Below are 18,105 nucleotides of genomic sequence, written 5' to 3' on the forward strand. Positions count from 1 at the left end.
CTGAGCGAACAGATACTACAATTTGCTCTTAGCCGTTTAAACTGGTAAGAGCCGATAGAATGGGAGTTCATGTCTCTCATCATCGGCCTTTGGAGTATAAAAAATGCTGAGGATCAGCAGACAATAAGAGGGGAAGATAACGAAAGATAGAATAGGATAGTAGGAGGTAAAAGAGGCCTCAGCCAACCTGTTTAGCCGTTCAACCCTATGGGTTTTGGCTAAATGGTCTATAACACATCATCTCCTTTCACCTGTTCTAAAAAAAAATTACCATAAAAGTTGTCTTAAGTTTCGCACATTAATTTATCTAATTTAATTTAATAATCTAGTCAGGTGTCTATGGAGGATGTCCCTTAACACCTGTTTGGGAGTAATACTTGGAAAATAAAAACTTTAATTTTTATCAATTAATTATTATTATTATTAAAACATTGATGCCGTTATTTTTATTAAAAGTTGCTAAAGATTACAATTTTTTTTAATATACTAAAAAAAAGAGTATATCAAAAAAGAAAAAAAAACCTTCGTGAAGGACTGACAGACCTTGCACCATTGGGATTCAGATTTGGGGTAGAATCTGGCCCGGGAGATGCCGCTCACAAGGAGCAGCACCGCTTCGCTGTAAGCCTTCGCCGCCCGGGTTCTCAGATCTTCCCCTCCTGTTTGAACTGAAAGAATCCGTGCCAACGAGGAAACTGTGGCGAAGAAAGACAGAACAGATTAGTGGAATATCGCGAATTTTATAAGAATATACATGGTTTAATTAATTTGTCTTTGTATGAGGAAGCATACCGATACTACACTTTCATCTTAGCCGATAAGCGATCTCAAATGAATTCTATATTTATATTATATTATATATATCTAAATATCTAAAAGATAAGACAAAATTTGAAATGTTTTTGTCTCGTTATTTGTAATCTACTCTATATAAAATAAAAAGGTGTTCTAAGATTTATTTAGTTTATTTATGATTATGCAGGATTATAAATATATACTTTACATATTAATGAAAATAATTTTTCTTTCTTTATTTTTTCTAAGTTTATTTATCTTTTCTCCATTAAAGTTCCTTTAATTAGAGGTTTCCAGGAATTTAAGATAAGCCGAAATTTGAAACGTTTTTATATGAAGGATGTGACATCACTTGGTAGGTCATGACTTTTGGAAGGCGACGAAATGCGTGATGCTTCCTCCACCTTTGCTGCGAGTCCCCCCTTGTGTTGCACTACCATTGGGTAAGTAGCTCTCTCCTAAAGGTAGTGAAACACAAGGGCAACCGCATATAATCACTCATGACCTACCAGCCCGGAAATCGGAGGGTTGGGCGTCGTAGCGCCAGGGGGGCGAAGCCCCCCTAATTTATATTTAAAATATACATTTTTTTCTAAAAAAAAATATTTTTATGTAATTATATTTTATGATAGCGTGTTTCGGTGCATATCTACTCCAGTTAAATATTTTAGTCTTAAAATATCTTCATGTAGTCAATTTAGAAAACGTTATCGCCCACAGAGAAGCTAAGAATTGCGATATGTTCAACATTTCTAAGACTTCTAGCGCTAGCAGTTTTCAAACGTCCAGGGAATAGTAATGACAGCGAATTTAATATTTTCCTACTATTAGATTAGATGGCGGTGCGTGTAACAAGTCAACGAGGTTGGATACCGGAAGCCAGTATCTTGCCAATAGTGAAGTGCAAATATTTGCGATTCGTTTCTTGAAGTACTTGTCGGGTTAATACTAAGCGTGACCGCTGTCATATTACACTTTACCTTCTGGGCAGTGGAGATACAGCGATTGCCTGAGGATAGAAGTAAATGAATGTCATGTGACTTCTTCAGTTCAATGTTTGATCAGATTGATTCTTGCTGCTCTTATTACACAGTAATCATTGTGACGTCATCTACTGTTTTATGACGTATTACATTAGATTCTTTGCGTCTGTTGGTGTAAATAAAAATAAAACAAAGCTTAGAATTCTGTTTTAGTGCCTTTTTTTAACAGTTAAAAGAAGCACGTGATATTCGTAGTAGGGAAATATTTACATGCTTCCAAAATAAATGAGTTTGTCATTAACGTGATTTCTCTGGGACTTTAATCCGACTAAGTAAATGGAAGAGTGTGATAACCTTTGCCTCGTAAAGAAGTTTTAAGTCTTGTAACTAACGCCTTTGTCTGTTAGAATGACAGACAAACTAATCACTTAATTTTCTAGCCGTACATTTGCTTCAGGATCGAAAACGAAGTTATCACTGATTGGGATGTCGGCTATTGGAATTAAATGTAGCCGAGATCGCGTAACTGCAATTACTAACCTGTCTACTCTTTAATTACATTGCTCTGTCTAATTCGTGGTCGGTCGGGAGAGGGGGGGGGTAAGGGCGACGACTGACAAAGTTCTCTGGAGTTAGACTGCTGTCAGCAGTACTTGGCTGGTGAAAATTAGCCACAAAGTTTTCCCTTTACTAAGAAGAGCAAACTTTTACTTTTTGATTTAGTAAGTCACGTAGTTGTTCTAGTGCTTGCTACTTAGTTGGAAAACATCTTTTTTTTTTTTTTGTGAACTTAGTACTTTTAATCTCTTTAAGGATATTCTGTCTCTTAAGGAGATTTTGAAGTCATTCATACTGTCTATTATTATCATACGTTTGGGGCTAAGGATATTCTATTGCTATCTGTTTTATACTTTGTGATATTATTCTTACTGATTCAACTGCTTTTTCAGTCTGTGTGTGTGTGTTTCTCTCGACCTAATGTTTATTGGGGCATCAATACGGAACAAGATGGTTTACCGTTGCCTTCCTTGTCCAGTACCATTCTATGTCTGTAGATATATGTGTTCAAACTGGTTTGCCTGTTTTGAGGGACTAAAAACTCGAGTTTTCGTTTTAATGTCGCAAAACGAGTACTGTCCAATTACAGATCCTGAGACCCTAGTCTGGCAACGTGCCAAGAAGAGTCAATTCATGTTGAAGGGGAGAAAGAAATAAGGCTATGTACGAATTGGTAACCAACACGCAAAATCACGTGCTTTAACGTAAAATTTTCTAACTGTTGTACAACCAAATAGTTACCACTTTAAAAAATACAATGCTCATAAAAGAGATCTATGATATGACCTATTATCGGAATGGATTCTCTTTCTTCTGACATGCGCAGAAGTGTCAGAGCCTCGCATCTGTGGGCGTACAGTAATATCATTAAATACAAATAGTATTAAATACATTATTAATATTAAATATTAAATATTTAATATTAATATTATTAATAATTTAATATTACTAAATACTATTAAATACTATTACTATTAAATAAACATTTAAACACCATTAATAATATTAAATACAACCAATTCTTTAGGCGTAATATTTTAGTGGCTGAGAGCGAATGTTATAGACAAATATTGCCATTTTCTTTCTTTTTATTTTTAATTAAAATGAATATTTGTGGACTGGAACGTGGGAATAAACTTTTACAACAGCTGAAAATTGTAGGGCAGATCCCACTACTCAGTCACTAAATAAAGAACCAAAGGTTGCCATGGTGACATTATATCATGTTTATCTTTGACAAGAAACGAAACTTATATATAATTTCAGTGTTGAAATTGATTTCCGAAGACTTCAAACCATAATGCACTTTTATTTTATTTTATATACAAATCAGTTTTGGAATGAAATCACATTTTATTTATTTACTTAGTTATTTTTGATGAAGAAGCAAGTAAAACAGTCGAGGAATAAGTTTGAAATTGGTTGAACGACGTGACCTTTAGATATGTTTGTGATGAGAATGATTTATTTTCCCCTTTTTTTATTTTAATCTAACTGCTGAATTTCCCAGAAGACTTTAAGTAAAGTAACCAGTTATGTTCTATATTTGGTGAAAAATCAGTTGAACGAATACGATTGTAGAGGGCGTTTGCGAAGGACACAATTTATTATTTTTTCTACAACCATTTTGGTTTGTCCCATTGAAGTGAAATTCTCTGAAAAGCGTAAACAATATAAGAAATTATTATTTTCGAAATCTGATCTGAATTGGATGAACAGTAGGACCTTTAGGGATCTCTCAAAAGAAAAGAAAAAAATCAAGTTTTTTTTTCGACGTATATCGCCGACCTCGTTGGTCGTGTAATTAGATCCGCTCTTTAACCAATGGGGTTGAAATGCTTAAGAATTACAAGTACTTTATATAAGTACATTATATAAGTAGTGGGTGCAGTGACGCACCCAGGGGGAGGGACCAAGGGGCCTTCCCCCCAAAAGAAAAAAGAAAAAAAATTAGAAAAATTTCCAAAAATCTTTTCCTAATTAAAATTTATTTATTTTTTTATTTATGTTGTGTTGTGTCTTCTATTTCTGTGCTACTTATAAATTAGCGGTCACATCAGCGATGAATCAGTAAGTCACAGATGGCTTACGTTTACCGCACGGAAGTGTTATGCGTAAAATAGTTTGCTTAACTCAAAAGATTTTTCATTTTATCCTCAGTTTTATTTATTGAATTCTTTGAGATGGGAAAATAATTCCACTTTCCTACACAGCAGCCCATCTCAGGAGTGTTGAAAAGCTAAGCTTGTAATATATTTTTGGTATGACACGGGACATGATGTGCTGCTTCCCAGTAGCGTGTTTAACAATAATAAATAAGCAGGCATTAATTAGAATATATAGCGAGGTGAATTGGGAGATTTTGTCACTAATGAAATTCTACCTTCTTCAGTATTCCGCTTTATTGATATGGCATGGGTGTGGTTCCATAGTTGTAGGAGCTAATGGAACTATTCAAAGGGCGTTGCTCTCTCTCTGTCTGCCTCTCGCTCTTACTATTTAGCACCATTCATTTTCAGTACGCTTTGAGTATACTATAGCTAATGGCAAAGTTGACCAAAATAACAGATTCATTAATTTTTAGAGAGATGTTTAACAGGATGTTGGTCTTTGTTTTATGGTTCCGACACGATGTTCATTATTAATAATACTTTAACCTTTGTGGAGAGTGATGCCTTCCTGGCGTCATTTAATTAATTTTACCTTTTAAGTTATGTTACTATTAAAATAAATACAAAATATTATAAAAATCATTATTGAAATTAAGAAACACAAAAACAACAGTAAATGTTACGGACACACCATTTTTTGTAATATATAGCAATCAGTTTTATTTCATTGTTTACAAATGATAAGGAATTGCTGCATCGTCTTGTTTTTTTATTTATGTAGAGTTCATAACGGATGCATTTTCTCGTTTCTTTGATGTGGAGTCCATCTTTTATTTCCCCAGATTTTTTTGCACTAGTTTTGTAGTTTAACTTCATCACTGCTGATCAAATAGAGAAATAAATGCCCTTAGCACTTTATTTATTGGTCATGATGTGTTTTATCAAATCAAATAACAGTACGACGACTGTTCTACTCTTTGTTAACCCAACTGCTCAGCGAGCCGTCTGACAACCAACGCCACAACACTCCTGGTTATTTCTCTTTTTTTATGTTGAAGTTTCTCACGCACAGCAGGGCTGGAGATCTGGGTAATAAAAGGTTCTCAAGGTAGGCGATTACTTGCTTATCGATTTCACTCCTCTGGTCGCAAATGCAGATGTGGTTAGAACAGGGACACCCTGCCGATGTTCTTAAGAATACGTGGTAAGAGATTCTTAGTTGTTGTTTTTTTATATATAAAAGACAAAGAACAGTTTCTAAATTATTTTTATTGTTCTATTGTATTAATTGTCATTTATTATTTTCATAATGTTTATAGAAACATTATTTAATTATTTATCATTTAACTGTTTTGTTATTTGTATTTAAACATAAAAAAAATCATAAATTCCAAGCAGGAAATATTAAAAAGAAAACCAACGTAACTATTTTATTATTAGCGAAACGATATTAATTACAATAATTAAGTATAAGTTACTATTGTTATTTGATTTCGCTTAGTTAGGGCTTACCTGGTTGGTAAGTGCACCCACTTTCCAACCAACAGGTCGGTTTGTTGTTGAGTAAGACGGATGTGAAGTCATCTTTCATAAATTCCAAGCAGGAAATATCAAGTAACAAGCCAATGAAACTACTTTATTAATAGCGAAATGATATCAATTATAATAGTATATTTGCTACTTTATTATCTAATTTTGCTTAGTTAGAGCGGGCCAACCAGGCCCGCCCTAACCTTCATTTTTTATGTTGCCCCACTCACGAAAGGTTATTTGCAAACGCATAGTATATTTTTGTACCGTGAGCGCGCTTGGGATATTTTTCCTATTTTTATCAAAGATTCCAGAAACTCTGCTGTAGAGACCGAACATTGAATTTTTTCACTTCAGGCCTACAATAAGCGAGGCAGTGGTGGTCTCACACCGGGCGATGACATTCATCTATCACCACAATCACAAGCATCTATGTCCAACAGACTACGGGTCAACAGACCCGTAGTCTGTTGGTTGGAGAGAGTGTGCGCTAACCAGCCCGAGAAAAAAAAATTAAAAAGTCATACAAATATTTCGAATCCAGGTTTTTCCAACCGAAGTACCTACCATTCCTCCCGCTACGAAGATGTGAAAAGATTCCGAATTACTATGTATATAAGAGAGAGAATAGACATCAACGGATTTCTCTTATTATATATTATTTTATTGGATATAAATTAAATGTTCTGAGCTAGTATTCCTTGTTTTCATATATAATCCAGCTTAAACAATAAAGATAAAAAATTTCTAATATCTTATTCTAAAAAAATCTGTTTTTTTGCATGTATTCCTTATTTATTTTCTGTCCCGTATGGAAAAACATTAGCGTACCGCCTTCTTGTATTCTGGGAGGTTGGTACCGTTATGAATCCAACATTGATACGATCGAAATACTGACAGCTGAACGTAGTAGGGGGGATAGAGTAGTTGCACGAGAGAGAGAAAGAGAGATAATCGAGAACGAGAAATCTTGCGAGTGTGATAGCCATTCCCCCCCCCCCCTCCCCCTTCATCAATCATATCATGGTGTTGCCGAACTTTCTCTAGACGCTAACAGAAACAAGCCAGCTAACGGGAGTCATTATTGCGAGCAGAGACAGTCACACGTCTTCTCTTAAAAAAAAAAAAGGGAAGAATCGCAAAAGTATTGGAGTTCACCATTTAAAATTATGAATCTTGTTGGCGAGCAGTTGACTGTTGAATATTTCATAAAGCGTCAATCCCCCTTCTGAGAAAGCGAAAATATCTGCTAGTACAGAATCTTCTGAGTTTAAATAGACTAAAACTTTGTGAAGATCATCCTAGTTAGGAAAACCGTAAGAGAGTTTTCTCTCGCAGGAGATGTTCTCTCTCAAATGACAAAGTGGAAAACTTATTGAATACAAAATAATGAAGTTCGCATGAAGAGAATTCCATTCAAATAGATTTAGAATAGAAAGTTCGTTCAAGCTTGAATTAATTGAATCGTGTTCGTCGAAAGATTAAGATTGAGACTACTTAGGTGCAGATTAAACGAAGTTTTTATTAGCAGAATTTGAAGAAGATGAAGAAACAATGCATTTATTATTTCATGACAGTTGTATTTTAAGGCGTTGTAATTCATTATAACTTATTGAATGGATTGAGTCTGGAATTAATTTTTTTAATATAATGATCTGGTCTGTAACTCGATATTTTATTACTTTCAATAAATAAATTTTTATATTTTTATAATAATAATAATAATAATAATAAATTAACAACTCTAACAACTGGAAACGCCATTTCGCTCCTCGAACATTACTTTTAGATTTAAAAGTTGGATTCGGTATACTATCAATGACCATTTCAGATGATCTCTTTGATTTTAGTTAAATAAAGGAATCGATCAATCTGGATTCCAAAAATATCGAGTCCTGAAGGCGTGCTTGTTTAAGTACGCCAATGTATATGCTTCGAGGCAAGTTCTACCACTTGTAATTGCATACGTTCCGTGGCATGGATTGTAAGTCTTGTGGGATAAAAGAACACGATACATTAGAAGGGCTATTTCATCATTTTGACAATTCTATTTTAGTCCTTATAAAGACTTCTCATGTGTTAGAAAATATTCGAACCATTTCTTGCATCTGCGCGATCTTAAGATGTCGGCTGTGATGAACATCTTAACACAGCAAATGCTATTGATGGTTCTTATGGTTTGTGCTCAGAATTAATTATTATTATTTTTTTTGTACATGTCTTCGGTCTTTACTCTAGTTCAATTGCTTTTGATCATATTACATTAGAATTAAGCACCTTATTATCCTATTCGTATGAAAAAAAGATAAATCTTTACTGTCTAGAAATCCTCGAATCACAGAATGGCGTCTGAGATTTGAAACAGTGCCCATAAAATTATGAATATTGCAGGAGAGAGAGAAGAGAGAGAGAGAGAGAGAGCAACATTAATACCCTTCATTCCAACCTGAAATGTTAGTTATTAAAACCAAATATTACGATATCCTTCTTTCTCCCCAGTCTTCAACCCATCTATGGTAATAATGTATTTGAAATGAACAACCAAACTGCAACCGATCATAAAAAAAAAAGACACAAACTTTTATCTAGATGGCTCCTGAAACCGTATACTGTGTTCGTTCCTGTACATTAGCTGCACATCCAGTCACGTGCCATAGTTATTACTGAGCGTAAGGCTTACACTAGTCTTGGGGTTCGGATGTTACTATCAGAGCGATCTCTTTCTTGGTAGTACCAGGAAAGAGAGAAAAAAAAAGTAATATAATGGAAAATATATTTCGCTACAAATTTTGCGCTTCGGGCGATAGTCTGTACCAGATGGTGCACCGCAGAATATTGTTTATAAATATTAGTATAACGAAGTTTTCAAACATGTTCAGAATTTCCAGATTAAAGTGAAGATTAGGAGCTGTTATTTTAGGCGGAGGAGAAAGTGAGTAGCGGAAAAAGATAATCCAAGAAGGCAGGCGTAAAAATGCTGATGCTAAAAATTTATAAGGCAAGCATTAATAAATTCTTAATATGGATAAAGATTTAAGGCTCTGCTGACTTTAAAGCAGGCTTAAGTGGAATGTTACACTAATACTTGGTCTTGAGTTTTTTATTTTTTTTTTTTTTAGAGGGAACTTTAAGCGTGCTGGTGGTGTCTTCTTAGAAATGTATAAGGTAGAATATTTCTCATATAATGCATTTATGTTGTGAGCTGTTCTTCTAATAAGTTGAAGCTGTTTTTCTAATAAATTTTCAAACTTTGAACACATTTTAAGCTCAACCAGTGGATACATGAATTTGAATTATTTGATAAGACAGTATACATCTACTTCTTCCAAAAAAGATTAAGTTGGGTTGAAATTAGTCAAAAACAAACACAAATAAGTGTATGAGGTCAGCATATTAGGCCTGTTAAGGGGATTTATTCCTTGGTCCGTTTGCCTTTTTTATTGGAAGTAAAACCTAAATTTCCGGAGGAGACTTCCTACCATTTTCTTTTGACACTTTCCAACTCGTCTTCACTTGAAAAATTGTTTATGAAAGATTTATCTGAATCCTAGACGAAAGGAGAAGTTTAATTTATCGTTCCAACTAAGAAAACCAAAACAATATGCATATTACCTATTATTATTATATTAGTATACTATTTCAGCCTTCCACTAGGAAATATTAGTCTATGTAGGTAGGACCGTACTTATGTACAGGCTCACGAGGCTCAGATGAGGGGCCCGAAAAATTAAGGCCAATGTAAGGGTCCCAAAAATGAGGGAGGGTCCCCCCTGAGCACTCTAGCGCCTTGGGCCTCGCCCATCTCGGGAAAAAAGTATAAGTACGGCTCTGTATGTAGGATTGCAACAGTATAAAACTTTACATAATACCTATTTCTTATTATGTACTGAAGAAAGTAAATGTCTTCAATGCTAATGCTATATGTCTTCAATGCAGATAGGTGAATAGCAACCGGAGCTGAAATCAACACAAAACAAAAGCCAGAGACCTACTAACTCAGTGCTGGAGATCAATATCGATTAACACCCGGCAATATATATATTGCTTAATAAATTAAAGACTTAATTCGGTATGTTAGTCAAGTAAATAATTGTTTAATATCCGACATGTTTCACTGAGTGATATCTGTCAGCATTTTCAGGGATACACTGATAAGCAATGGAAAGTAAAAAAAAAAAACTAGGAAACTAACTGACAATTCTAAAAATTATATAAAGTTATCACTGTGCGTGATACAATACGTATTGAAAGTACAACGTTTTATTTGTTGAGATATTTATTGTAATTTTCATGAAAGTTCATTTCTTTTTGGTTAAATGACCTGATTAGAGTTTTCCCTATATCTGGTAAGATTAGGCCTTGATTCTTATTTAAGTTACCTGTTGAACGGGCGACTGTAGCAGCGATGCTATTGTCAATAACTTCAACCTGTCGGTATATAGAAAACCTACCAACACTGGACGCTACCTCCATTTCGACTCGTCTCACCACATATCCCAGAAACTCAGTATTATCCATAAGCTTAAAAAAAGAGCTATACGGTGTACTACAGACCCTGGCCAATTACAAGAAGAATTAATGAAAATATCCAGAGATCTATCCCTAAATGTCTACCCCACAAGTCTCATCAACAAGATTCTCTTTAATGACATACCGCAAAGACAACGAGATGAAACCCAATACATCAGCTCTATAACAATTCCATTTGTTAGTGCCATATCCAGAAAATTAGCTCTTCTTCTAAAACCATATAATATCAGAGTAACCTTCAAACCTATTAAGACCATTCCAAAGTTTATAAGATCACCGAAAGATAACCATCCTTTCTACAAATACTCTGGAGTTTATAGCATACCCTGTTCATGCGGCATCAATTACATCGGACAGACATCTAGAAGTTTTGAAACAAGAAAGAAAGAACACATAGGCTATGTAAGGAATAACAGAAGGACTTTCTTCCCTCTTTGTCTCTACCAACCATAATATTGAATGGGATATGAGTCATATGCCCTACATAGAAGAGAACTACCATTCCAGAACATTCAAAGAAGCTGCTACAGTCGCCCGTTCAACAGGTGACTTAAATAAGCATCAAGGCCTAATCTTACCAGATATATGGAAAACTCTTATTAGATCATTTAACCCAAAAGAAATGAACTTTCATGAAAATTACAATAAATATCTCAACAAATAAAAGGTTGTACCTTGCGACACGCGTATTGTATCACACGCAGTGATAACTTTATATAATTTTTAGAATTGTCGGTTAGTTTCCTAGTTTTTGTTACTTTCCATTGCTTATCAGTGTATCCCTGAAAATGCTGACAGATATCAGTCAGTGAAACATGTCGGATATTAAACAATTATTTAATTGTTTAATATCGTCTGTAGTTAATTAACTATTTTATTGCTTAATGTTGTTTTTAAATGACCTTCCTGATCTCGGTTAGATGCCCTTTGGTTGTAAAGATATGAAACGAAATGGCCTTTTTCTGACTTTTCTATTATTTGGAAATGCAAAAGACTTTTTCCGCTCGACAGTATTAATAATTGTTATCGCCTATATAATACGAAGTACTCAATAGTTGTTATCGTACACCTGTTGTACGGATTTGTATTGTTAATTAAGATGCATTGTTAATATAATAACATTTCATTTTTCAGGTGCTGTAGCTGCTTCAAAATCGTATTTGGAAGCCATAACAAAATTGGCCAGGCATGCGCATCAGGGAACTTGGGGCGGATCAACAGATATTGGTAATCAACCAATTTTTCCTAAAGTTTTTGTAATTATGTGTTCTAAGACTCATGAAATATTGCGAACAATCACCCCAAGTTCTTCATTTTTTTTTTCAATGTAAAATATTGTAAATAGTATTAAGTATTGTATTTTTTGGCAAGGCAACAAAAATGATGCAAACTCCTATTCTTATCTGCAATAATCAGATGTGGACGATGGCGCCTGAGATGCATACCCCCTTCCCCCCTACCCCCTAACTGGGGAAAACCTGCATTTCTGGCTGTGCTGGAATGTCGCATCCAGAGACCGGCGCAAACATGCTGAGTCATCACGTGCAAGAGGAGCCTCCCTGAAGATATATTTGCACATTAAGTACCGGTCGAGCTTCATGCCTTCGCCTATGATGTCAGGTTGGGATTAATTATAAAGCCCGATGTGAGCCACTGCACGCTTTTCTCAGCCTTAATTTGCCCGCCCTTGTAAATCACCGTGGAACGCTAATCCACTTTTTTTTTTTGGTCCCCCCCCCCTCCTTGCTGTTTTCCTTTTGGTCGAAATAAGATGAAAGCTGTATTTGCATTTAAGGATTTATTATATTCGAAATATTATGGATCGCCCTGAATTACGAGAAAGATATATGCGTTTAAATCAAGTTATTCTGTCCATTATACGAAGCAACAATAAACCTCCTGTGCTCGTGTCAGAAGACATTATATTATTTAGAGTCAGTTTGGCAGATCATTATTTTAATATTTATTACAAACAGCCTTTATTATGGCAAAAGAATTAATTTTGGATTTTAATAAAGTGTGGTTTATTTTTTCAAAATCAGGTACAGCCCTAATGCAGTTAGTAGAAGTGCACAAAGAAATCCAGGCACAACAAGCAAATATCGTAAGTATTTATAAATAGAACATCGATTTAAATATAATATGCATGAACATAAATATATTTTTGTTACGCTATAATGATTTGAAACGTCATTTTATAATTCGCACGCGAAAAAAAAAAAAAATCAGAATGTTAGCCATTTCAAATCTGGCCGATTTCTAAACTTAACACACGTTGCCATGGGCAACCATCCCGGAAATGTTACACATTTTATGAGAGAATATATCTCCCATGATTTACGAGAAAGAACGTAAGTAAACAGCCATACTTCCTTTCTTTATAAAGCTTGCTTTCTTTTGGGGGGCAACCATTATTTTCAACGAGTGCTATAAGATCAAGTATAGAAGCGACTAGGACGGGGAGATTTAGAACGCCTTCCCGTGTAGACATTGTGCCGCCCAAGAGGCAAATGTAGCGAACAGAAAACGGTACACTCGGTCTCCATTTCATTAAAGTTCTTGGTATAGGAAAACAAGTTTACGATAATAACTTTGTATGCAGTGCTCAAATCCAATGCATTTAAAATTGAACTTATGAGTGAACTGAAACTACTGGACATTCTTCAAATATAACTGGGAAATCGACCGGACACAAAGCCATTCGGTGGGTATGGAGAAAAGAATGGATGGATTCAAGAAATACGAATGTTTGTTATCTTAAAAGTGGATGTGACTATGTTTCTATAGAATAATGGTTTGTTATTGATGTTTTAGCCTATGTGATTATTAGTGAAAAATAATTTTGTGAACATGTTTCATTTATATTAGCTAAAAGCCTTCTATGTGGACCTCCTTTTGCCACTTGAGTCCAATTTGGAAAAAGATACGAAGGTAGTAGCGGTGAGTAGTCAAATATTCCTTCATCATGTAATAATTGTAATAATAATTTTCATTTATTTATTATTTTTTTGGGGGGGGGGACATGGACTGAGTCCCTTCATCTGATTGAAGAAAATCTGTGTGGATGGGATGTTATTGAGCTAAAAGCTCTAGTCATGGCTTAGTAAAGGCAATAGACGAGCCTCAGTTAAAACTTCATTGGCTACAGCATTGCCATCCGTTACCCTGGATCTCCAAAAAAAGCCTAGCAATAGCTTCGTAATAATAAATAACATCACAGAACTGTATTCTATTGAAGAATAAATAAAGTAAACCTAATTTACAAACTCATATTAAATTTACTTAGGTTTACTTTATTTTTTCTTTATTCTTTTAAAGAATACAGTTTTAATCTAAATATATTATAGCTTATTACAGGAACCCAAATAATATATAGAAAATTTTCAATAATAACAAAAAAATAAAGAAGAAGAAAAGAAAATGATCGGATCAAGATGGCTGCGGTAGCATATAATTGCAGTACATTTTTTAAGTTATACATACCACTTTGAAAAGGGATGGGACGGGATATATGATGTTACAGTCAGAATTCGAAGTAACCTTTTTAGGAAATAGTTTGAATTCTGAATATTACAATTGTAAATTAAAACCTTGTCTTCATTAATAATCGCCGAATTTAAGTGTGTATTAAGTATCTAAAATTATTGAAATTATGAAAAGGAAACTAATTTATCTGTAACCATGTGCTACCATAATTCTTTTTTTTTCTTTCATTTTTTTCTTTTTTTTCCTCCATTTTTCTTTTTATTTATTTATTTTGAATTATTTGTGATGCTTTCCATCACCGTTTGAGATTGGCTAACTGAGTTTTATCTGAAAAACTTCCATAAAATGATCGCAGGGTTCTGCCAGGATTTTCAAGAAAGCAAATGTCACGCACACATGTGTTAGAAGGGATGGTCTGAACTTCTTTGGAATTTTGTGATGGAAGGATACATAAAATGAAAAAAAAAAAAACATTCATTCATTTAAGGATGTTCTTAAGTGAAATGGAATACACACTAAAAGTGACTTTTCTTGAAAATAGATAGACATCAGTAAGATATATTTTATAATCCGTCAGACTCATGTGCTATACTTAACGGGAAAAAATCTGTTCCTAGAAAATAATTTCAAGTTTGCAGATGACAATGCTCTCTATCATAGGCAAAGAATTGTACACTGGTGATTTGACCGTTTTGACTCCTGAAATGGACCGGAATATTAACCTGCAAATAAACAAAAGTTTATTGACACTTCAGAAGTTTGCATAGAGAATGTCGAAATGACATCAGTGGTGATAAAATGCTGAAAGCAGAAGAGGCTTGAAGAGTTTCATGTTTATCCTCTCGAGCAGGGTTCCAAGATTATTTAAAAAAAATAAAAATACAAAATATATTTATAAAATTAATGAAAATAGAAAAATCCTTAGTCCACCCACTGTACTAATGTACTATAGGCTTGCAGCTTTTTTGTGATGGGAGTTACATTAAGAATCAGTTTATAGAATCTGACAAAGTTATGCCTCAGTAATCAACGAAGTTTAAATTATCAAATTTCTTATAAGGATTATTAATTTTCTTTTTATTTTCAGTATAGTAGTATATTGCTTTTTCGTATAATTAATTGAAAATCTTTACCATTTTTGAACCTTTTTCTCAGCGTATTTTAGTAATTATTTATCTGTATCTCTGAACGATTTTTTTTTGTTTCCGAGTTATTATTATTATTATTATTATTATTTACTTCCAGTCATTCTACATCAATTACATATCCTCACGTTAATTAACATTTTTAATCATGTAATCATTTTTGATCATTATTTTTATTTTGAAACATATACGAATCAATGAATATACACAATTAAAAGACATTTCATCGCTTTGCATTAACTGAAAACAAGCAAATGAATTTTTTGATCATCTATCTATCCTATCTCTATAATATTCTTTTCAACATAATTTCCTTATACTGACACATAATTCCAAATTCAATTATTGTTCAAGTGCTAACTTGTTAGTGGGAACAACCACTTTTCTTTCTTTCTTTTGACAAGATGTAAACGATGTCTGAAATTTGTGAATCTCTCCACATTTCACGATTATCTAATTCGATTTACGTCAACAATTCATTTACCAAAATGTCTGCACGCGATGCTGACAAAACTTAAACAATCGAGTCGTTAAAAACAGAGAAGCGCGCGCACACGCGCACTGTCGTTTTTCCCGCCAAAAGAATAATGATGTCGTTTTGTATTTTTGTCGTGCAGAGCGAACAGAAAAAGTTCCTACAGCAACACAAAAGCCATCACGATGCGTATCAAAAAGCCCTGGCAGCATTTAAGAAACAAAAGAAGAGGAACCGGAATAGCAGCTGTAATATTGACAAAGACATTAAGGTAAATGATGATATATTTAGAAATGATTGCCTTTAGCATTAAGAACATGTTGCACGTTCAGCGCAAAAACTACCCTCCCCCCCCCTCCCACCAAGTCCAACGCGCGTGTGTGTTGTTTCTCTACGTGCTCTTATAGTTTCTCATTTCAAATCGTGAAGGTGTAGATCATATTACAACGGGTGATTTGAAACACCTTTTATAAGGCGAAATCAATACAAAGGAACCTGTAAGAACACTTGTGACCTGACACATTTGAAGAATAGATTTAAAACTTCTTTTTTTTTTATCAGTTTCTTCATCCTACCATCTGCCGGCATTGATTTTCTTTTGAAATTAGAGGTGCAGTTGCAATCGGTGAATCATTTTTGCAACTGATCATTTTTCATTCACATACAAAAAAAGAGATTATTTAAAACCGCATTTCAAATATTAACGGTACAAGATATCCATGCTTTAACTCTTTTCTACCATGAGTGCCTTGGTCTTGCACTACGTGCAGGGTCAGCTAGGCTTGCAACACTTGCAGGCGCAAACTTGACTTGTTTGTCTGTTTGCTTACTTGGGAAATGGAGTAAAACCAGGTTTAAAATAGCTTGGTATCTTAACACACACACACACACACACACACACATATATATGTGTGTGTGTGTGTGTGTGTGTGTGTGTAGAAAGTATTTTACCTTGGGTATAATAAGTGTTAATGATACCAAGCTATTTTAAACCTGGTTTTACTCCATTTCCCAAGTAAGCAAACAGACAAACAAATCAAGTTTGCGCCTGCACGTGTTGCAAGTCTAGCTGACCCTGCACGTAGTGCAAGACCAAGGCAACGCATGGTAAAAAATAGAATAATCTCTGATCACTAATCTTAATATTTACCCTTAATGCAAAGCACATCTCCTGGAGGAGATGTATGATGCTTTGTATTAAAGGCAAGGGGCCACTACCCAGACCGGTTTCGACCTTTATTGTGGTCTCATCAATGGGAGCCAGGCTAGAAATATTAAGATTTTAGTAATACAGAGCTTATAAGTATTTTACCATAACAAGTTACCATAAGGTGTTTTTACCATATTAAATAAAAATCTCAGGAGGAGATATAAATGTAGAAAGTATTTTACCTTGGGTATAATAAGGGTATATTTTTAGGTATAATTTAAGGGTATAATTGGGTATAACAAGTCAATTATAACAAGTCAAGTTTGCAGGTGCAAACTTGACTTGTTTGTCTGTTTGCTTACTTGGTAAATGGAGTAAAACCAGGTTTAATATAGCTTGGTATCTTTAACATTTATTATACCCAGAGGTAAAATACTTTCTACATTTATATCTCCTCCTGAGATTTTTATTTAATAAGGTAAAAACACCTTATGGTAACTTGTTCTGGTAAAATACTTATAAGCTCTGTATTACTAAAGTCTTGGTATTGCCATTTCTAGCCTATCTACCACTGATGAGACCTCGATAGGGGGTGGAACTGGTGGGGGCTGGCTTTGAGAGGCTCTGCTTGGGGATAGGTCTTTGCCTGTCTCTGAGTAGGGCCACTGCTGAGATTATGGCTCTGGCTGGTGGTGGGGTTGAACCTACCTAGTCAACGCTGAGAAGTTCTTCTTGGTGATGGAGTGAGCCTGTCACTGAGTGGAACAACGTTGAGAAGTTCTTCTTGGTGATGGAGTGAGCCTGTCATTGAGTGGAACAACGCTGAGTTGGACGGTCTTTCGGCTACTATGGAGTGGTCTAGGGATCGTCCAAATTTTTAGAGAGGTCTTTACTTAAATACACCTCAATAAAGGTCGAAACCGATCTGGGTAGTGGCCCCTTGCCTTTAATACAAAGCATCATACATCTTCTCCAGGAGATGTGCCTTGCATTAAGGATAAATATTAAGATTAGTGATCAGAGTTTATTCTACTTTTTACCATGAGTTGCCTTGGTCTTGCACTACGTGCAGGGTCAGCTTGACTTGCAACACTTGCAGGTGCAAACTTGACTTGTTTGTCTGTTTGCTTACTTGGGAAATGGAGTAAAACCAAGTTTAAAATAGCTTGGTATCTTTAATATATATATATATATATATATATATATATATATATATATATATATATATATATATATATATATATATATATATATATATATATATATATTAAAGATATAATATATAATAATAAATAAATAATAAATAATCAATAAATAAATAATGCATTTTAGTTGTGTACTG

General features: G+C 34.4%; 1 protein-coding gene across 1 annotated transcript in view; it reads left to right on the forward strand.

Moving 5' to 3' along the window:
* LOC150096796 (BAR/IMD domain-containing adapter protein 2-like) overlaps nucleotides 1–18,105 on the forward strand; it is a 71,041-nt gene that overhangs the window by 39,125 nt on the left and 13,811 nt on the right. The window contains exons 3-6 of the mRNA XM_090408718.1: nucleotides 11,642–11,734; nucleotides 12,550–12,611; nucleotides 13,376–13,447; nucleotides 15,756–15,884. Of these exons, the coding sequence (XP_090264844.1) occupies nucleotides 11,642–11,734; nucleotides 12,550–12,611; nucleotides 13,376–13,447; nucleotides 15,756–15,884 (356 nt within the window). The remainder of the gene's footprint in view (nucleotides 1–11,641; nucleotides 11,735–12,549; nucleotides 12,612–13,375; nucleotides 13,448–15,755; nucleotides 15,885–18,105) is intronic.

The sequence above is a fragment of the Typopeltis vanoorti genome, chromosome 18 (assembly GCF_054136105.1).
Source record: "Typopeltis vanoorti isolate ZY-2024b chromosome 18, IOZ_Tvanoo_1.0, whole genome shotgun sequence".
NCBI lineage: Eukaryota > Metazoa > Arthropoda > Arachnida > Uropygi > Thelyphonidae > Typopeltis > Typopeltis vanoorti.